This window comes from Bufo bufo, chromosome 8 (assembly GCF_905171765.1).
Source record: "Bufo bufo chromosome 8, aBufBuf1.1, whole genome shotgun sequence".
NCBI lineage: Eukaryota > Metazoa > Chordata > Amphibia > Anura > Bufonidae > Bufo > Bufo bufo.
In genome coordinates, this window is record NC_053396.1 from 126,585,827 (window position 1) to 126,608,583 (window position 22,757).

Here is a 22,757-nt window from a genome sequence, read left to right on the forward strand (position 1 = left end):
AGCTTGAAAATATGACTCTTCTCTGGTCACACAAGTAAGATATGACTCTTTTATGTTAATTTGCATATGTATCAAATTGTTTTTTTTTTACACAATAAAAGCACACAGAGCTATGGGGACTGGGCATTGCGGATGTGCTAGTGGCCATCTAGCAACCCATGTCCTCAGCTCTATACACAAAATCCCGGTGACAGGTTGCCCTTAAGAAGACCCCTATAGGTGGCAGAATCAACGTGAACTGCGCTCAGTGGACTTTAATGGATAGGTCTTGAGCGTCAGGGGAGAACTATGTATGATAAATATAAGTCACTACCCACCTGTTACTGCCACAGGGGGGGGAAAGGGGGTTTGTATTGAACTGGTTAGCGATTTTATACACTGAGTCCAGGGTGCACCATACATGTGGAACACCCCACACAGGGTCCTAGTGATTAGAAGATCCACAACCAGGTATAAAAGAAATTTCACTGCAGCCAGAGCCAATACAAACCCCTATGTATCAGGGGAAGAAAAGAGGGAAGGTGTGTAGGTAAGGGCATGCACCTGAGGCTGGACTGGCGCAGTGAAAAAAGAGCCAATAATAGAAATCCACAAGGGTGCCCCACATAAACTAGGGGATTGAAAAATGACCCTACACGTGGAATAGAAGGAGGGAATCCCAATACATTTGTATAATAATTGGTTTAAAAAACAGATGAAGGAATACCAATCCTCAATACTATTTGGGCTCAGGAGCTACATCAATAGCTCAGCTTCATCAACATCAAGCAGCGCGTCTCAGCTCAACGCGTTTGGAAGCCCAATGGACCTTTATACTGGGAACCTTGCGGCCTCATGGACTCAATGACCACATTTCGTATGTCAGTTTCATTGAATGATTGCAGTGCGGTTTGTCATTGTCTGAGTGGGCTATGTATCCATCCGACATATGCTGATAAGAACAATTGTTCTGTGTAGCACATGGATACTTTATGTGAGGCTGTGCCCTGGCTGACACATTGTTTATACATCACATCTTTGCATTATGTTCTTCTCTGCATAATAATGTAACTTGGTTCTGCACTATATCCGCTATGATCTCACCTCCACGTTTCAATATCTATTGGGGTTTGAATACCCGTGACTTTTGTGGCTGTTTTCCATCAGATTGGCTGATGTTAGCATGTATTTGTGTAACTGCATGGTTTTCCCGCTCGTCCCCCCGGTCATTGGGTTTATAATTCATTACCTTGATGTGGGTATTCCTCATTTCATATGGACGATCGCGTCGCCAGGAGCTGACAGGCGGTGGGTGCCACCCCCTGGCCCGTGATTCGTTCGCCTTTAAATTCCTACGTCATTCTTAAAACGAGGAGCGTTCGGCTGCCGCTTCACGGCCGACCTAGCGCCGGAGGCTGTCACCACGCTGGTGGGACAGCTGATGCTCAGCAAATCTGTATACCCACAGGCAGATAGAATAGTTCCTGATGACTCTAGTTAGAAGAAACGCGTTGAGCTGAGACGCGCTGCTTGATGTTGATGAAGCTGAGCTATTGATGTAGCTCCTGAGCCCAAATAGTAGTGAGGATTGGTATCCCTTCATCTGTTTTTTAAACCAATTATTATACAGATGTATAGGGATTCCCTCCTTCTATTCCACGTGTAGGGTCATTTTTCAAATCCCCTAGTTTATGTGGGGCACCCTTGTGGATTTCTATTATTGGCTCTTTTTTCACTGCGCCAGTCCAGCCTCAGGTGCATGCCCTTACCTACACAAATAGCACCATGCCAGTCTACGATAAAGTCCCCCCTGTTTATATCTAGACATTTGGTTTGTGAACAAATTAGTTTCAAGATTATGTCCGAAACAGGCAAGTTATTTTTTACTTTTTACAACTGTCTTAGGCACTCAACCATATCAGACATCAGAGGAATGAAGCACTCTAAAGACTTCTGAAGCACCATATCCACCCACATATACTTAAATGGAGGGGTTGTAAACATACCAGTCGTGCATCATCAGGGCATGACAGAAACTATGATAAAATGAGTTAGACTGGACATCTTAGGACATTGCAGGGCAATATGTACTACACCAAAAGTCAACACACAAACTAAGGCTACTTTCACACTAGCGTTCGGGGCTCCGCTTGTGAGCTCCGTTTGAAGGGTCTCACAAGCGGCCCCGAACGGATCCGTCCAGCCCTAATGCATTCTGAGTGGACGCGGATCCGCTCAGAATGCATCAGTTTGGCAGCGTTCAGCCTCCGTTCCGCTCAGCAGGCGGACACCTGAACGCAGCTTGCAGCGTTCGGGTGTCCGCCTGGCCGTGCGGAGGCAAACGGATCCGTCCAGACTTACAATGTAAGTCAATGGGGACGGATCCGTTTGAAGTTGACACAATATGGCTCAATTTTCAAACGGATCCGTCCCCCATTGACTTTCAATGTAAAGTCAAAACGGATCCGTTTGCATTATCATGAACAAAAAAAACTTAAAAAAAAATAATATATATTTTTTTTTCATGGTAATGCAAACGGATCCGTTCTGAACGGATCTAAGCGTTTGCATTATAGGTGCGGATCCGTCTGTGCAGATACCTGACGGATCCGCACCTAACGCAGGTGTGAAAGTAGCCTAAAACAAAACTGCTAAAACATCAAAGCTGAGGTTTTTACATATAAAATAAATACATAAAACTGCAACCATAAAATACAATGAATATTGACTAATTTCTATTGCTTACAGTACATGCTACAGATTTGAATTGTTTCTAGTGCATTAGTAACAGATGCTACACTGCAGTGAATGGGGTTTTATAAAATTCCATATACTGTACACAGTAAGGTTGAAAACTGCTAGGTTTTTAGATCATATTGGGGGGAATGCATCAAGCCCTGCACTTTTGGGGCTCATTAGCTTAGACAGCATGACCTGCTGCCCAGAAACAATGATTTACGTGCCTGCACGAATGACAGGATCAACCGATGAATGAGTATTTCACTCGTTCATCGGGTGATTGGCGGCACATTTAGACGTGCAGAGTGTAGGCAACGAGCGTTCGCAGGAATGTTCGTTCCCGATAATCTGCCCAAAAATCGGGCCATGTAAATCCACCTTTACTTCCGTAAACGGTGGCATAGAAAGCGGAGTATCATCTGAAGGCAACAGTGCTAAACTTACAGATGCGCTAAATTTATCAAACATTGTGGGACAGCTTATAAATTTGGCACAAATTAAAACAATGCAGAATGCAAAACTGACTGTAAAATTAAAACTGCAACACGCTTCTTTTGGTCATGCGTTTTGCCAAGGTTTTCACACTGCCCTAATGGTGCTGCTTTTTTGGGCACCATGACATAGCATATACAAAGACCATAAGGCTACGGCTACGTGGCCATTTTGGGCACAATGTGTGTTGTGCTCAAGTATCGCTGTATGAAAGGGCAGAAACAGGAATGAATGGATTTGCAGTGCGACATATTCGCTGCAACTGCAACACAAAACTGCAAAAAATCCAGCAGTGAGGCTCCTTTCACACAAGCGAGTTTTCCGCGCGGGTGCGATGCATGACGTGAACGCATTGCACCCGCACTGAATCCTGACCCATTAATTTCAATGGGTCTGTGTACATTTTTTTCACGCATCAGTTCAGCGTTTTTCATGCAGCCCTGTCCCCATAGAAGTAAATGGGGCTGCGTGAAAAACGCATTGCAAGCAAGTACAGATGCAATGCGTTTTTCACTGATGGTTGCTGAGAGATGTTGTTTGTAAACCTTCAGTTTTTTATCATGTGTGTGAAAAACACATCAAAACACATTGCACCCGCGCGGAACAATATTAACAACTGAAGTGCAATCACAGACAAAACTGACTGAACTTGCTTGCCAAGTGGGGCGAGTTTTCCTGAACGCACCCTGAACGCATCCGGACCTAATACGTCACGCTCGTGTGAAAGAGGCCTGATCCTTTTGTGATTTGCGTGTTGTGGTCGCACTGCGACCTCATTCATTCCTATGGCTGCCCTGCTACATGCGTTGTGCCCAAAATCACTGTGTTGCAAACCATACTGACACATTGAAATGGCTTGCAGTCATGGAATCAGTGAAAATAGAAACAGTAATAGTAAAATCATGTTATATACAAATTTGTCTTAAGGTAATTTCAATGATTGTGGAAACTAAGAAGACATGCTGGTTGTTCCGGGCAGAGAAACCAAGACAGACGCAAACATGATGATAGGGGATGGCGGGGAAGAAGATGCAGACAGAGATGACCAGGCAGCCACTGGCTGGGATAAAAAAAGAAGTACAGATATAGAAAGAGACATACAAAGTCTGCCTGTCTGGAAGGTAACACGTGCATATAGACAGAGGAAACGTGTCTGATGGGACAGCTACAAGAGCTGCGGTACACAGGTGCAGACAGGTACGAACAAAAGCCGCTCTGAATATGCAGGGCAGTGACGGCCCTAGGGTTACAAGTTGAATGGTGACGTCATGGTTACTCACCTTACATCAATTCATAAATAATAGGGAAATAAATAAAAATTTTATGTGACGGCCGAAGTAATGCCAGAACAGTTTTATGTTAGTGTCGCCCCCTAGGGGCTGGCTTCAGTACTAATATTTGCAACCAACACCACCTGTAAGAAGAAACCACCCCCGTTATGGCGGAGGCCACAGGATAGGTGCAGTGGGAGGGATTTGTTCATAGTGTTGCATTTTTTTTCTTTTGTCCATTTTGTCATTTTTATTTTGTGCCATATTCGTTAACAGTGTGTTCTTTGTCTGTTAAATGGGTCGTACTTGTGAATTATGCATTAAAGGTATTAACATAGTTAAATGTGGCCAAGATTGTGAAGATCTGTAGTATTTTATGAAGGTATTCTGTGCGACCAATGCTCCATGTGATGGTGTGAGGGGTGACTGTGCAATACGGTGCACCACGGGGATGCCTATGTGCGACACAGTGCACCACAGGGCTTTCTGCTAACAGAATTTGACATAATTTATATTCCACCTTGGAGCTGGCATACTTTTAGAAAACTCAACATGGCAAAAAACACACGTCTATCATGCGTACTTCGTATGACACAGCAAACTAATATATAGCATGCAAGGGGAAAGAATGGCGCAATGGCTGATGGATTCTAAGTGCAAGTGCTATCCTCCCTCTGCCCCAATACAGCCAACATGACTGGCGGTTACCTTTACGGCCACATTCACAGCTATTTATTTCCGTTGCTCTGCTCCATTAGAGGAGCAAACAACGACAATGATAGAGGTGCCAGATTCTGCAAATAACTGAAACCAACGTAGCCCAACAGACCCTACTGACTATAATCTGGGAGGTTCAGCTGTTCACTTTATATAATGCAGGACTTTTTTGTCCCTTCTTTTTGGTGGAATCTGCAACGGAGGCCTCAAACGGAGCCTTCAATGCAGATGTGAACGAACCCTTATTTGTAAACTTGCTTTGAATTAGTTTTATGATATTTATTGTATTTATTCATAATCTAAAAATTTTATTTTTCTTAAAGTGGGTTATCCAAGACTAAACTTTATTAACAGACTGCTTTAGAGAGGCTGGTTCATACTCACCTAGTCCTCCCCACTGGATTCCAGCTGCATCACTCCACGGCCGGTCCCCTATCATCCTGCTGACAGGCATCACATGACTACTGCAGCCAATCACTGGCTACAGTGGTGACCAAATGATTGGCTGCATGACTTCCGTCAAAAGGATGTTAATTCCCAGAGAGCCGGGACCTGCCGAGGAGGCCGTGGAGCGATGCAGCTGGAATCCAGTGGCGAGGACTAGGTAAGTATGAACCCCACCACCAGTCCAGCCACTCCATGCAGTCTGTTAAAAAAGTTTAGCCTTGGATAACCCCTTTAATTTACCTGATATGCTCTCCCTCTTTAACTGGTGTTTTCATAAAGTTGAGTAAAAAAACATTAATTTTAATTTCTTAAACGGGAGTAATTAAAGCTTCTTCCAATGAAGGATTATTTATAACTTGTATATTTTAATACTTGACTTTTCTTGCCAAGAACAATGTACCAGCATTGTTTCAACTTGCTTCTATGACTTCACCGCTCACAGTCCCCTAATATAACTCACCCTATACTTAGCTGTACTTTTAACACTTTCATATATAAAACGTCATTTGCCCGACAGGTAACGATTTGAAAACCACTAGACATACAGATGTAGCAGGGCTAACACACAAACTCTTAACTCAAATTTCTTAACTCATCGCGTTATCTTGAAACAAAAGCCATTGAAAAGCAATTGAAGGTGTTTGCTTAACGCCTTTAGTTTAGATAACACGTCTCAGAAAGCATGTGTGTTAACTCTACTACATCTGTACTAGAGTAATATCAGTGATCACAGGGTATGTAGACACAGACATCAGATTCTTGTCAGGGGATCTCACCAATTTCAGCAAAATCCAGGTAGATTATCGTGTCTATTGGGACCAGCAGACACAACAGGGAAGCAGAGATCAGACAGGTCGGAATTCAACACTTCCTGTCCTATTGTATGCATTGTGCTAAGTGGTGCCAGGCATATGGAGGGGACGGGGTAGCTGTCAGATGTCAGCCATAGGCTACAACTATACTGCTTTGGCCATGGATATGGCTGATGTATCACTGCAGGAAAATCCAGAATGCAACTGCAGGACAAACCACCACTGCTTCACTTCCTTGCGTTAATGTCACAGCCACATTGTTTTGTGCAATATGTGAGAGATGGTCGTCAATCTAAAGATGGTCACCAATTTAGAGGGAACCTGTTCTAAGGATTTAGGATGCCACTAACATATTACCCAAGATGGTGACAGGACCACAATGACATTCTTCTATATTCTGGTAGATTCTGCACAATGCAGAAAAATAACTAAACTCTGTTTTTAGATGTAAGGAGTCAGAGGGGCTCCTCAGAAGAGTCACTCTGGAGGGTCCCCCTCCTGGCTTGATTGGCATCTCACAAGTCTTCTCCAAATGCCAAATATGCCAGGACATCAATGAGAACCTATCACCATCCTGGATAAAATGTTCCCTTTAAGGATTTTAGCTGCTTTAAAAATAAATTGAGCTAAAACAGCAATTCCACCCTACAATAATATCACTGAATCAGGAGATCTACTTGAGCAGACACGAGTGTGTGGGAAAATTATTATTTTTTATCACAATGAAATTTTTAAGAGCTCTGTCTGACAATCTGGAATCTTATTGCATTAGAGATGTTAGGGTTATGGGTTGATGATGGGAAGAAGAGAGGGCAAAATAAAGAAAAGTGTGAGGCTGTGATCAAGTATGGCAGGAGCAGCAAACGTTTAGGTCTACGGAGATATCTAACCGTGCAGATGTTGGGAAGTGGAGCTGTGCCTTTCTAGAACTGCGGTGACATGTGGACCCCTGGTCTTGAAAGCAATTTCTTTTGGCGCCAGTGGAAAAATGCAGCTGTCGCATGACAAATGTTGCAGTGTAGTCGTGCCCTATCTGTCGCGCGACTTATTGTCGCGCGACAAATCTCGTCATGTAGACCTAGCCTAAGGCCTCATGCACACGACAGTATTTTTTCACAGTCCGCAAAACGAGGTTCCGTTGTTCCGTGATCCGTTTTTCTTACCGTGTGTCTTGCTTGAGTTTTGGAGGATCACCAGACATGAAAAGTGAAACAAAAATCTAAGTCAAGTTTGCCTTGCAAATGATAAGAAAAAAACGGACACGGATCACGGACGCGGATGGCAATCTTGACTTGAATGGGTCCGCGAACCGTTGTCCGTGAAAAAAATAGGACAGGTCATATTTTTTTGACGGACTGGAAACACGGATCACGGACGCGGATGACAAACGGTGCATTATCCGAGTTTTCAACTGACCCATTGAAAGTCAATGGGTCCGCAGAAAATCACGGAAAATGGAACAACGGACACGAAACACAACAACGGTCGTGTGGATGAGGCCTAAGACTGTGAACATAGCCCTTGTGAACATAGCCCTTGTAAAGCTATGGAGCGGAGCATCTTTGTAGGGTCTTGTGGTTCTTGTTGGATTGTAGACCTGTGGTGCTCTGCACTCTTTGGGCTGACGTTCTGCACCTAGGCTGCTGTGAAACTGAATGCAGGTATCCTGAAATGTTATTTTTATTTTACAGACAAATTATTAAAGGGGTTTTCCAAGATGACACTGATGACTTATCCTCAGGACAGGTCATTAGTATCCGATCGGTATGGGTCTGACCCCCGAGACGCCCTGCCTATCAGCTATTTGAGAAGGCTCTTGTGAGCTCCACTGCCTTCTCCCTGCTCACCAAGCACAGCGCCGTACACTGTATAGTGGCTGTGCTCACTACCGCACTTAGCCCCATTCACTTCAATGGGGATGAGAGCGATAGGTCATCAGTCTCAAAATCTCGGAAAACCCCTTTAAGATTAGAAGGATTCCTACTTGTAAGCTAAGAATCTTCTTAAAGTCTTTGAATAAGTTACTTGTATAAAGTCATAAGTAACTACTGAGACGTCTGAAGATACTATCAAGCTGAGACAATATTTCATGACTCTAGAAAATGTCTCTCAAAGTTAAAGGGGTTATCCAATTTCTCAAACAGCCCCCCCATGTGCCGGGCCCCTCATAGGTGATATACTTATTATATACTAAATATATATATATATAATATACTTCACCCACAATGCTAAAGAGGTTCGTCCCTGTCCCCGCCTGCCATTGGCTGCTCCCACCCCGACACCAGATGTTTTCATCCGTGTACAGGGAGAAGCAGCAGAGGTAGTACAGGGACCGGGAGCGGTGCCGGGAGCGAGGAGCAGGGTAATTATATAACCTATGAGAGGCCCGCCACCCGGCACATGGGGGGGCTGATTGAGAGATTGGATAACCCCTTTAAAGAGAACCTGTCATGAAATGCAGTGCAATCAGCAGGCAGCATTGAATACAGCAGGAGGAGCTGAACAGAATGAGATATAATTTTGCAGGAAAAGATTCAGAAAAACTTGTAATTTTTGTATTTGAACCTCTTCTCTCTATGCACAGGAGATATTTGGGTGGCCCTACTCAGTGATTGATGGCTGTTCATGTATGTTTAGTCCTGCTGAGTTAGCTGTCAATCACTGAGTGGAGCCGCCCACATGACTCCTATGCATAAAGAAAAGAGGTTTAAGTACATAAATTACAGCTTTTCCTGAATCTTTTTCTGCAGAACTATATATCAGTCTGCTCAACTCCTCCGGCTCTATAATGTACTGCCTGCAGCTTGTACTGCATTTCGCGGTGGCAGGATCCCTTCAAAGTAGGTGAAGCCCCTAAGCAAACATGTGAGCTGTGGAGGCAGGAACCCAGAAGTGCACCACCTGAGGTTAACCACAAGATGGGATTCAAAGGTTTATTTGCTGTCCCACTCGGTCAGGAACACTATACATGCGTTCAGGAGCAATCGTGCCTTGTATCAATGACAGCAATGGGGTAACACATCAGGAGAAAGAGAGGGATGAGTTATTTGAAAGTGTGTGGTCCACAACTATGTCCACCCCAACCCTTTACCATTAGAACTAGGGATGAGCCAAGTTCGGCGTAGAAGGTTCGGGTTATCTAAGAATTCCGTTATAGATTCCGCTACCACGGACCATGACTTATGGTCCGGAATTCTTAGATACCCCGAACCTTGTACGCCAAACTTGAAAACAGAAGTTCACTCATCCCTAATCAGAACCATTTCATATTCACGACATGTGCCAATTGGTCAGTGCAATGTGCACAATATATAAGTGCGTAACCATACATCTCATTACAAGGGCTCATGCACACGACCGTATGTATTTTGCAGTCCGCAATACAGAGATCCACAAAAAAAAAAAAAAAAAAAAGGATGACATCCGTGTGACGTCTGTGTTGCATCCGTTTTTTTTTTTTTTGTGTGGATCCATTGTAACTAGGGATGAGCGAATCGACTCACTGTTAAAAACCTTTTCCCGAACTCAAGTTCAGTTCCAAGTGGTACCTTGGAATTTCCGTTTTTTTTTTGCAGACCCATTGAAATAAATGGATTCGCATACGGTCCGCAAATAAAACGGAACGGACAGGGAAAGAAAATATGTTCATGTGCATGAGCCCCAATGCAAACTTATAGCATTTGTGACTGTAGGTAAGTACTCTCCATCATTACATTTGTGCTGAATGGGACAAGTCTACCTGCGCACGTTGTGTATTTATGTGCAGAAAATCCGCACCAAAACTGCATAAAAAATGCCCATAAATCCTTACTCTTTATCGTGGTTTTGGTGTGTTTTTTATGCATTTTTTATGTTGTTTTTGCAACATTTTTTGGTGCAGATTTTCGGTTTATGTTAACAACTCCATTGACGTTTATGGGGAAAAAATCTCTATAAAAGGTGCTGAACTGCACACACAATTGACATTGCAGATTTTAAAATCTGCACAACAAGCCAATTTCTGCATGGAAAAAATATGCAAAGTGTACAGGAGATTTGTAAAACCTCATTCACTTTCCACACGAACATTCTGGTGGCAAACCCATGCCTGCGACGTGTGCAGGTAGCGTAAATGGGTATTTCAGAATAAAACTAATAATAATAGTGTCTGTAAGAAATATTAAAATGCAAATGAGCGCATCTCTGCTATCTCCTACAACTATAAGGGCTCATGCACAAAACTTTCGGTATTTTGCGTCCTGCAAAAAAACGGATCCGCAAAAAATACGGATGACGTCTGTGTGCATTCTGTATTTTGCGGAACGGAACAGCTGGCCGCTAATAGACCAGTCCTATACTTGTCTGTAATGCGGACAATAATAGGACATGTTCTTTTTTTGTGTTGCAGAATCTAAATGCAGGCGTATCCGAATTTTGCTCAATAGTAGAAGGAAATAAAGAAAGAAAACAGGGGCGCACATTAGGGTAGTATGTTCAACAATAAATATGTAATCAGCAATTAATGAGAATGGACGCTCACCTAAATGGCTGTGCTAGAAATAGGCACCACCCTATCGTAGGCATATATCGCAAAAGACCTTCAGTCACCAGGTATGTGCCCAATCCCACAAATAGATGCTTACGGACAGGAGGATTCTGCTTCGGCGCAAGAACTATTTTTTTGCAGAACGGACATACGGAAACGGGATGCACACTGAGTCATTTCCGTTTTTTTTTTTTGCGGTCCCATTGAAGTGAACGGTTCTGCATACGGGCCGCAAAATAACCGGAAACGGACATGGGCACAAAATACGTTTGTGTGCATGAGCCCTAATACCGAATACTAATACAATGTCAGCTTCCTGTTACTGAACCCCTTATCTGTCTATTATCGTTTAACCCTTTAAAGAAACCATTGGCCATCACCCTACATGAAGGCAGCCTAGCGCTCCACTTTGTCCATGCTACACAAGAACTGTAGTAAAATGAGCAAAAATGGCAAAATCATGTAAGACTTTAACATTTTAAAGTCCAGTTGATGCCCAATCGGCAATCACTTTCTGTCACTTTGCACTTCCACCAAACAGTCCATGTGCTTCTCCTATGTATAGATGACGTCCCCTGCTGCAGACATCTAATATCACTATAGAGATTTAGTCACGGTTGCACATCCGGGCGTTTATTTTTTTATTTTTCTTCTTTTGTCAATTTTTTGGCTTCTCCCGGACGCCAGACCATTACGCCGTCTATGGACGTAACAATTTTTCATCGATGACCGCTTCGCCCATCATCAGGTCAGATGTCATCGACTGAAACTGAATGACAGTCCACAGCCTCGGTGATAGCTGTCATGCAGGGACTGGGAAACTTCATGGTCCATACATCCTGCCTATAAGGAACCTATCAGTATTGCTATCAATAACCCTTTCACTGATGATGGGCCAGAATATGACATTATTTGCACAGGTACTGGTTAACTCTTGCAAACCCAAACCCATGTGTGGTGAATGCCATAGAGTGCATGCCCCGCTGAGGAGGACACTACAGTGGTAAAGGAACTCACCGCTTGCACCAAGTCCGCAACAAAGCAGGCAGCAAGAAGCAGCAGCAGCAGGCAAGTTCTGCAAGAGAAGCACAAGGCAGTATTATGACACCTGGGTCCCACGGACATGTTGGCACCCACAGAAAGTAACCGCAGTACTCACCGTGCCCTCATCTTGTGGCAGTCACTGACTGGCAGCCTGACCCCCCTGCGTTCTTCTACAGCTACAGTGGTCTGTCCCGGGGGCTCATTGAAAGCTTCTTGGCGGAGCTCAGAAAAGTCAGTCTAGTGGGGGTGTCCCGGGGGGGGGGGAACTGCGACACAGATAGGAAGAGGACACGGAGTTAAAACAGCGCGGCTCCGGTCGGGAGAAGAGCCGGTCGTGATAGAGAACTGTGTCACGAGAGAACCTGCCCGGACCTACTTGCCTCAGCCTGGAGAACGGCTCGCGTCCATACACTGTACAGGCAGCCTAAGGTTAGGCATGGAGGAAGGGGGCGGGGCCGGGCGCCTGTCAATCACTGCTCAGTGGGATTTTGGGGGACGGCTGAGGGGATTCTCATTTACACCTAGAAACTGTAATACATGGACATAAAGCTTATATTATTCCAGTCACAATTACATGCTTCTATTATATACTATACATATACAGCGCCCACCGGCTGCTCTCTTCACAATTACCCCGGGTGCAATGACTTTACACATTGCACCTTGCAACAAATTCGTCGCCAATTGTATATTTTTATTCCCCTAATAATGTGGACGGGCTGGGGTGGCTAATACGTTATATCGCGATATTCCTAGGCCGAGGATGCATGTGTGAGGAGAAGTGCATGGTCTCCATTGACTTTGCCATTCCAAACTATTTATTCCACAGAAAGGACAAATATTAGTTTTCAATTACAGACAAAATAAGTCCCCCCCCCCCCCCCCCCCCTTTAGAAATGCAGAGTCTCTGTGAGACACCGGTGGGCGGGAGTGGGTGTTGGGAGTGGGTGGGCTGTTCAGCAGGAGGCTGGGGTCACTATCACCACAGGGGGAGAGAAAAAAAATCCTAAGGAGTCTCTCCATTAATTTAGAGAAAAGGCTGCGGAGAGGCCACAGCTATCTGCCTCACACAGGTTTCTGTAGCCTAGGGGAGATGCTGCGGCGGAGGGATCCTTGAGAAAGTAGTGCGCCTCGTAACTTCACTAAGGGGGAAAAAAAAGTTTCGCAGCACTTTGCAGAAGGCAGTAGTGGCCCCTGCTGAGTGTGTCCTGCCGCCTCTCCTCCTCTGCCGGGCCATTCCGCAGAATATGTCAGCGCCTCTGCCTCTGCCTTGCAGTCGGAGCCGGTGCTGAGACATTTACAGCTTGAAGAATGAGGTTGGGGCATTTGCACAGTCTGGCTGCCCTGCTGCTGCTGGGGCACTGGGTGCAGAAGGCAGACCCTGCGGTAAGTACCCTCTTGTATAGAGATGCATGGAGTGGCTGACAGCCACCCTCTTATTATATTTATAAACCTTGTAACTCAAACCCTTCTGGTTAAAAATAGTGGATTGTGACCTCACTAGGACCAGGAAGGGGCAGGGGGGCTATTTCTGTCATTTTGGAAGAAAATGTGGCACATTGTTTCTATGGAGGAGGCCATGGGCTGACAGCTCTCACCCTCCCCAGTAGGCACTTTACTGGGAAGCACTTGTTTCCAGTTCAGATCAAGTTCTCTGTGAATTCGATGTATTTATGTTTTTTATTTTATTTACTTAGTGTCAGATTTTTAATATTGTTTCTTTCTTAGCGAACAGCAATATTACACCCTCTACATACCGCCCCTATGAGTAGGTGAATGAATGGTGAGATAGGGTGTATGGAGGCTCATCTCTTTACTGTGCCCCTGTCGAGGTCCGCAAACACGGATCCTTAAAATACGCACGCCTTTCCGTGGGCAATCCGCATTTATCACTGGAAAGGACTATTTTTCTACGCATAGGAGATGTTCTACCATTTGTGGAACGGACAGCCGTGGGCTGTCTCTCTCTCTCTCTTTTTTTATTTTTTATCTGCAAAATCCGGTCGTGTGCATGAGCCTTAACTCTATATAGTCTTTAAGCCAGCGGTCTGCAACCTCTGGTTCTCCAGATGTCGTGAGACTACAACTCCTAGTCTGAGACTGTCAGAGCATCCTGGCACCTGTAGTTCTACAACTGGGGAGGTACAGTTTAGAGACCTGACGCCTGCAGCTAGAGATGAGCGAATTTCATATTTAGAAATTCGTTCACGCTTCGTTTGGTGGTAAAAGCAGAATTGCGTTATGGATTCCGTTACCACGGACCATAACGCAATTCTGTGACGGAATGCCTTTAGAGGGGAGTCCTCTCCTGCATAACGGTAATGGGACGGATCCGTTTTGCAGCCCATAGACTTCTATTATGACGGAAAATGCATTCCGTCATAGAATTGCGTTATGGTCCGTGCAAACGGAATCCATAACGCAATTCTGCTTTTAACACCAAACTAAGCCATTGAAATTTGCTCATCTCTACCTGCAGCGTCTCTAATGGATTCTCGCATTATGAGATGCATAACCAGATAACGTATGGAAGCTCCCGGCTGTCCGGGGTGCGCACATCTCATTACACGTATGATAGCATTGTGTGGTCTTCTGTAGAGAACATCTGAGAAATCGCATTACAGCAGCCAGAGGACTTCCTACCTGTCCCGATAGGTTTCTGGAAGTAGATTTCAGGAGGAGGAGACTGTTCCACTATGGTACTGCAGCGAGAGCAGCTGAAAGGCTGGACTGCTGAGCAGGTTAGGCCTCGAAATGCCACAGGGAAGCATCCCGGAGCAGTCCTGACATGCTGGGCGGATTGTGGAATATAGGACATTCGTTCTGCGCAGGTAGCGTTAGACTTTTCCATGTACAGGCTGAGCTTTTCCAACCTTAAACTTTCTTGTTTTTTTTTTCTATAAGGGTGCATTCACACCACCGTATGTATTTTGCTGTATTCAAAATACAGATGACGTCCGTGTTGCATCCGTTTTTTTGTTTTGTTTTTTTTGCAGTTCCATTGACTTCAGTAAGTTCATGGTCTGCCTTTGTGGCAAAGAATAGGACACGTTCTATCTCTTGCAGAACGGACATACGGATGCAGAAAGCACATGGGGATGACATCTGTGTGCTTTCTGTGTCCGTATGTCCATAATGCAAATGGTACTTATTGAAGTCAATGGGTCCCCCCCCCCAAAAAAAAAAAATGGATGCCACACGGACATCAGTCGTGTGAATGTACCCTTAGTCTTACATGTTAATATTTGGTATATACATGGTGTATATACTTGCAGGACAGTAACCAGTACATCAGCTTGGCCAATAGACAAAGCTATTCGTGAACACTTTTCTATGACCAGGAAGGTAAATGTGCCTAACAGTGAAAAAAACATAGCCCCCAAATGCCTCATTTCACCGTTATCAGGGTCTAATCCTGTGCAAAATCCATTACTACACATAAGGCTCCATTCACACATCCGTGGTGTGTTGCGGACCCGCAACACACACGCCCGGCACCCCTATAGAAATGCCTATTCTCATCCGCAAGCTGCGGACAAGAATAGGACATGTTCTATCTTTTGCGGAGCTGCGGACCTGAAGATCGGGGCCGCGCTCCGCAAATGCGGATGCTGACAGCACACTGTGTGCTGTCCGCATCCATTCCGTCCCCATAGAAAATGAATGGGTCCGCACCCGTTCCACAAAATTGTGGAACGGATGCGGACCCATTTGCGGATGTGTGAATGGAGCCTAAGAAAGTGAACTGGTCAATCACACTAAAAAACCCTCTGGAAAGTGAACTGGTTAAGGAAGGGAAATCCAGTGTGAGTTGATGCCCGTTAGCACATTGATGAGGCGGTCGTGGCAGCCCTCGTTGGCATCATTGGCACATAGTCTTATATTAAATCAGTGCAGTTCACTGAGACCTCTGGAGTCCATCTACTGACAGTTTTCTAACTATAGAAATGAAAACTGGGACCTGGGACCACATCTGAGACTTCTCGACTGCCAAGTGCTTGTAAGATCAGGACTGTCAGATTTAGGCCTCTTGTACACGACCGTATGGTTTTTTCAGTGTTTTGCGGTCCGTTGCTCACGGATCCGTTGTTCCGTTTTTTTGTTTCCGTTGTGTTTCCGTTCTGTTTTTCCGTATGGCATATACAGTATACAGTAATTACATCGAAAAAATTGGGCTGGACATAAAATTTTCAATAGATGGTTCCGCAAAAACGGAACGGATACGGAAGACATATGGAGTACATTCCGTATGTGTTCTGTTTTTTTTGCGGACCCATTGACTTGAATGGAGCCACGGAACGTGATTTGCGGGCAATAGTACATGTTCTATCTTTGAACGGAAATATGGAAACAGAATGCATACAGAGTACATTCCGTTGTTTTTTTTGCGGAACCATTGAAATGAAATGGTTCCGTATACGGAACGCAAAAAACGGCCCGTAAACGGAAAAAAAAACGGTTGTGTGAAAGAGGCCTTAGGTGAAGTGGGATAGAATCCAGAATCCCTGTCTTCTGGTTATACGATGCCTTTAACAAAGATTGCTTCCCATCACTTTCCTTTCACCTGTTATTCAGGGGCAGTGAACATGAGTAATACACCGATTCAATGGAAAGCTCACGTAATGGCCGCAGCCACTCATTTCAGCTAGCATTGTCAAACAGACTAAGGCCTCTTTTACACGACAGTATGTCTTTTTCAGTGTTTTGCGTTCCGTTTTTTGTTTCCGTTGTGTTTCCGTTCCGTTTTTCCGTTCCGTTTTTCCGTATGGCATATACAGTGTACAGTAATTTCATAGTAAAAATTGGGCTGGGCATAACATTTCTAATAGATGGTTCCGCAAAAAACGGAACGGATACGGAAGACATACGGATGCATTTCCGTATGCATTCCGTTTTTTTGCGGACCCATAGACTTTAATGGAGCAACGGAACGTGATTTGCGGCCAAATATAGGACATGTTCTATCTTTGAACGGAAAAACGGAAATACGGAAACGGAATGCATACGGAACACATTCCGTTTTTTTTGCGGAACCATTGAAATGAATGGTCCCGTTTACGGACCGCAAAAAACGGCCCGCAAAACGGAAAAAAAAACGGCCGTGTGAAAGAGGCCTAAGGCATCATGCACACGTCCATATGTTTTTTACTGTCGCAAAAAATACGGATGACGTCCGTGTGCATTCCGTATTTTGCAGAACGGAACAGCTGGCCCCTAATAGAACAGTCCTATCCTTGTCCAATATGCGGACAATAATAGGACAGGTTCTATATTTTGTGGACCGGACCTACGGAAACAGAATGCACACAGAGTAAATTCTGTTTTTTTTTTTTGAGGACCCATTGAAATGAATGGTTCCGCCTACAGTCTGCAAAAAAAACGGAACGGACACCCCTTAGTGCTCATGCACAGCAATGTATTTTCGTTCCATTTTTTTGTGGTGGACCGTATGCAAACCATTTATTTCAACGGGTCCGCAAAAAAAAAAAAAACGGAAGGTACTCTGTGCGCATTCCGTTTTACAAATGTCCGCATGTCTGTTCTGCAAAAAAATAGAACATGTCCTATTATTGTCTTCATTACTGACAAGGATAGGACTGTTCTATTTGGGGCCAGCTGTTCTGTTCCGCAAAATACGGAATGCACACGGACGTCATCCGTATTTTTTGCGGACCGCAAAATGCATATGTTCGTGTGCATGAGCCCTTAAAGAGTGTGAGATCCTTGTAGTCAGTGCCCTTAGTAATGTGCTGCTGGAATCTAGCGTTCTCACTTGTGCCATCTATGAAAAATACATCCATTTCTGACAACTTTCAGTTTAAAACGTTTCCTGCCTACGGCGCACAATGACCAACCAGACTTTTTTGTGGCAACAAGAAGCCGTATCCCTCTGCGTTCATGCACATGATGCAAATACAGATGTCTCCACATTCGGCGCACTGGCGTTTTGATGCAGGTTTTTGAGCCATAGCCAACAGTTGGATCTGGCAGCAAGAAGAATTTTAAGTCCTTATATTTCCTGATCCTTTTGAATAAGACCAAAACAATTGCTCGACGTGCGGCAGTTTCTGAAAAACGCTGTGTGTGAATTCAACCTAAAGGCCATTTTTAAAGAATGACTTATAAGATTGAGCAATTTTGCACCAGAGCTACCTACCGTTCTCGGAAGATCTTCACATGCATCTTCATAAGTCGGTCCCCATTAACGCATGTATTTTTTCCCCGTTTTTGTGGATTCCAGCGTTGAAGTCATTAATAAACTGCGTGGTACCAGGCGGCACTGCAGGGGTGATTAGCCGAATCACCATAGTTTCACAAGTAGGACAAGAAAACTGCTATCCTACAAATTCCAGAGGAATTCCCACTTCATATGAATGATTACTGCCCACAGTTCTGTATGACATGTCCTTTATGACCAAACCTGACAGTCGCAACGTGAAGAGCAATCTTCTCCTCTTCATGCAATGGATATTGGGTGACATTTGCTGATTTGTTAGCCTAGAAGTAGGTGAATTAGCTGAGTTTAGCATATGTTTTATATACAGAATCGGGGTGGACTGGGAACTGAACGTGGCCCTGGGAATAAAAAACTAAAAGTGCCCCCATGTTGTAGGCGAGTCCAAATTGACAAGTAGGCAGGGACAACAGAAGTAGACGGGGCCAGCAATCCTTAGGTAGCACAAAATACTGCCCCAACAGAACCAGATACCACAGTGCATCTCAAAATACTGCCCCAGCAAAACCAGATACCACAGTGCAGCACAAAATACTGCCCCAGCAGAACCAGATACCACAGTGCAGCACATAATACGGCCCCAGCAGAACCAGATACCACAGTGCATCTCAAAATACTGCCCCAGCAAAACCAGATACCACAGTGCAGCACAAAATACTGCCCCAGCAGAACCAGATACCACAGTGCAGCACAAAATACTGCCCCAGCAGAACCAGATACCACAGTGCAGCTCAAAATACTGCCCCAGCAAAACCAGATACCACAGTGCAGCACAAAATATGGCCCCAACAGAACCAAATACAACAGTGCAGAACAAAATACTGCCCCAGCAGAACCAAATACCACAGTGCAGCATAAAATACTGCCCCAACAGAACCAGATACCACAGTGCAGCACAAAATATGGCCCCAGCAGAACCAGATACCACAGTGCAGCACAAAATACTGCCCCAGCAGAACCAGATACCACAGTGCAGCTCAAAATACTGCCCCAGCAGAACCAGATACCACAGTGCAGCACAAAATACTGCCCCAGCAGAACCAGATACCACAGTGCAGCTTAAAATACTGCCCCAGCAGAACCAGATACCACAGTGCAGCTCAAAATACTGCCCCAGCAGAACCAGATACCACAGTGCAGCATGAAATACTGCTCCATCAGAACCAGATACCACAGTGAAGCACAAAATACTGCTCCATCAGAACCAGATACCACAGTGCAACACAAAATATGGCCTCAGCAGAACCAAGTATCACAGTGCAGCATAACATACTGCCCCAGCAGAACCAGATACCACAGTGAGGCACAAAATACTGCTCTAGCAGAACCAGATACCACAGTGCAGAACAAAATACTGCTGAGGGCAACGATACAGTTGGATTCAGGAGGTCACCTGCAGCCACCGACCAAGTGCCTAAGTACCTGATGCTCCTACCATTAATTAATGTCGCGATCATCAGATCATTATGTACCTGGCCAGTGGCTGTGAGGAGGGCTCGGGTGGTCTCCTAGGCATGATCGGCCCACCTGGAAATTTCCCTGTTGGGTCTGTGGCCGGTCCACCCCTGTACAGAATATTGCATGTTGAGGATGTTTGAGCTCCCGCATTTCTACCCTCCATTACCAGGACAGGGAATGACAAGACACATACACTGCGTGCAGAATTATTAGGCAAATGAGTATTTTGACCACATCATCCTCTTTATGCATGTTGTCTTACTCCAAACTGTATAGGCTCGAAAGCCTACTACCAATTAAGCATATTAGGTGATGTGCATCTCTGTAATGAGAAGGGGTGTGGTCTAATGACTTCAAAACCCTATATTAGGTGTGCATAATTATTATCCTTTCCTTTGGCAAAATGGGTCAAAAGAAGGACTTGACAGGCTCAGAAAAGTCAAAAATAGTGAGATATCTTGCAGAGGGATGCAGCACTCTTAAAATTGCAAAGCTTCTGAAGCGTGATCATCGAACAATCAAGCGTTTCATTCAAAATAGTCAACAGGGTCGCAAGAAGCGTGTGGAAAAACCAAGGCGCAAAATAACTGCCCATGAACTGAGAAAAGTCAAGCGTGCAGCTGCTAAGATGCCACTTGCCACCAGTTTGGCCATATTTCAGAGCTGCAACATCACTGGAGTGCCCAAAAGCACAAGGTGTGCAATACTCAGAGACATGGCCAAGGTAAGAAAAGCTGAAAGACGACCACCACTGAACAAGACACACAAGCTGAAACGTCAAGACTGGGCCAAGAAATATCTCAAGACTGATATTTCTAAGGTTTTATGGACTGATGAAATGAGAGTGAGTCTTGATGGGCCAGATGGATGGGCCCGTGGCTGGATTGGTAAAGGGCAGAGAGCTCCAGTCCGACTCAGACGCCAGCAAGGTGGAGGTGGAGTACTGGTTTGGGCTGGTATCATCAAAGATGAGCTTGTGGGGCCTTTTCGGGTTGAGGATGGAGTCAAGCTCAACTCCCAGTCCTACTGCCAGTTTCTGGAAGACACTTTCTTCAAGCAGTGGTACAGGAAGAAGTCTGCATCCTTCAAGAAAAACATGATTTTCATGCAGGACAATGCTCCATCACACGCGTCCAAGTACTCCACAGCGTGGCTGGCAAGAAAGGGTATAAAAGAAGAAAATCTAATGACATGGCCTCCTTGTTCACCTGATCTGAACCCCATTGAGAACCTGTGGTCCATCATCAAATGTGAGATTTACAAGGAGGGAAAACAGTACACCTCTCTGAACAGTGTCTGGGAGGCTGTGGTTGCTGCTGCACGCAATGTTGATGGTGAACAGATCAAAACACTGACAGAATCCATGGATGGCAGGCTTTTGAGTGTCCTTGCAAAGAAAGGTGGCTATATTGGTCACTGATTTGTTTTTGTTTTGTTTTTGAATGTCAGAAATGTATATTTGTGAATGTTGAGATGTTATATTGGTTTCACTGGTAAAAATAAATAATTGAAATGGGTATATATTTGTTTTTTGTTAAGTTGCCTAATAATTATGCACAGTAATAGTCACCTGCACACACAGATATCCCCCTAAAATAGCTAAAACTAAAAACTACTTCCAAAAATATTCAGCTTTGATATTAATGAGTTTTTTGGGTTCATTGAGAACATGGTTGTTGTTCAATAATAAAATTAATCCTCAAAAATACAACTTGCCTAATAATTCTGCACTCCCTGTATGGCATTGAATGAGGTTGTGACTTACCACTCTACAGCTGGATTCACATTTACTTTTCAGCTCTGTACATACCGTAGTTTTATTTGAACTGTGCACACTGTAAGAGGATACATTGTACAAAGTGCTAGATGTAAAGAAATTTCCATTTTATGAAATGGAAGTGTCATAAATATTTATATAATATGATTTAGTCTCAGCTAAAAAAAAAACATTTAACTCTTTTGAAATGGGGTTTCAAAGTGAAAACTCTGCTAGGATAACTAAAAAAGGACCTGTAACCTCTCCCTACTTAGCTCTTTTAGTAACTACTTGCATTCCCCATGTAATATCAATTCTGGAGTCTCTATTCTTATGGCTATGTTGTGCCATTCCTTTATTATTCTTTCTGTAAGTTATAAAATAATTAGCTGCAGTTTGTAGTGAAGATCTAAGCTGGGTGTTACCAGTTAGGGGTGGGTCCCTGCACAGATTGGATAGTGTCAAGCTGTGTAGGGACAAAAGGGCTGTGGAGTCGGTAGATAAATGTTCCGACTCCGACTCCTCAGTTTTATGTACTTCCGACTCCGACTCCGACTCCCCGACTCCTCTGTATTAATATGCGAATGTATTTTATACATTCCTTGAGGGAAAGAAACGCAACCTACCACAGGACTACTGGCTGGGAAGCCTTAGCCTTAGCTAAATGACAGCAGTTTTTCCAATGGTTTACAGCTTCAGTCTTGAACTATTGGCCCTCCATTCCCTTCACTTATACAAGTGTCTCACTCTCTAGTCCTGCAAAAAACATATTTATTTAATCCCTTATCAGTGAGAGGCTAGGTTACACATGGACGCTGCGTTCCCTGTAAAAGCAGAACACAACACTATGGAAAGTATAAGTATTGCAGCTCCTAATTGTGCGTTGCGTGCCATATAGTGAAGTACATGAAAAGCATGCTTCTTCACCGTCACTTAACGTGTTCGTTTTGCGGTTACGTGAGGCACTGCATGCATTGGTCTTTATTCTTACAGTAGAGAAGTCATTAATTATAACTTTTTGTGAATTGGGACATTTAAACTTGCTTTTTTTTTTTATTCCAATCTAAATTTAGTAGGAGTCGGAGTCGGAGTCGGTGCATTGTTTGCCGACTCCGACTCCAGGTACCCAAAATTTCCCCCGACTCCGACTCCACAGCCCTGGACAAAACCTAGACTAGTAACACCCAACTGCAACTTAAAGGGGTTGTCTGATCTTGGACTTTGGGGGCTTATCTCTAGGAAATACCCCCAATGCCTGATGTAAGCCCCATAGAAGTGAATG

At 44.3% G+C, this 22,757-nt stretch overlaps 2 protein-coding genes across 9 annotated transcripts in view; one reads left to right on the top strand and one right to left on the bottom strand.

The window, feature by feature from the left end:
- The window catches only part of COL4A6 (collagen type IV alpha 6 chain), a 271,820-nt gene extending 259,344 nt beyond the window's left edge, over positions 1-12,476 (bottom strand). For 3 of the 4 annotated variants that reach the window (XM_040442327.1, XM_040442329.1, XM_040442328.1), the window contains exons 1-2: positions 12,142-12,474; positions 12,000-12,057 (exon numbers count right to left, since the gene is read on the bottom strand). In XM_040442327.1, coding sequence (XP_040298261.1) covers positions 12,000-12,057; positions 12,142-12,152 — 69 coding nt within the window. In that variant the 5' untranslated portion in view covers positions 12,153-12,474. Of the gene's footprint in view, positions 1-11,999; positions 12,058-12,141 lie in introns of all 4 variants that reach the window. The other variant, XM_040442330.1, reaches the window with a different exon arrangement.
- Positions 12,477-13,039: 563 nt separating this feature from the next.
- The window catches only part of COL4A5 (collagen type IV alpha 5 chain), a 158,790-nt gene continuing 149,072 nt past the window's right edge, over positions 13,040-22,757 (top strand). For all 5 annotated transcript variants that reach the window (XM_040442331.1, XM_040442333.1, XM_040442335.1 and 2 more), the window contains exon 1: positions 13,040-13,412. In XM_040442331.1, coding sequence (XP_040298265.1) covers positions 13,338-13,412 — 75 coding nt within the window. In that variant the 5' untranslated portion in view covers positions 13,040-13,337. The remainder of the gene's footprint in view (positions 13,413-22,757) is intronic.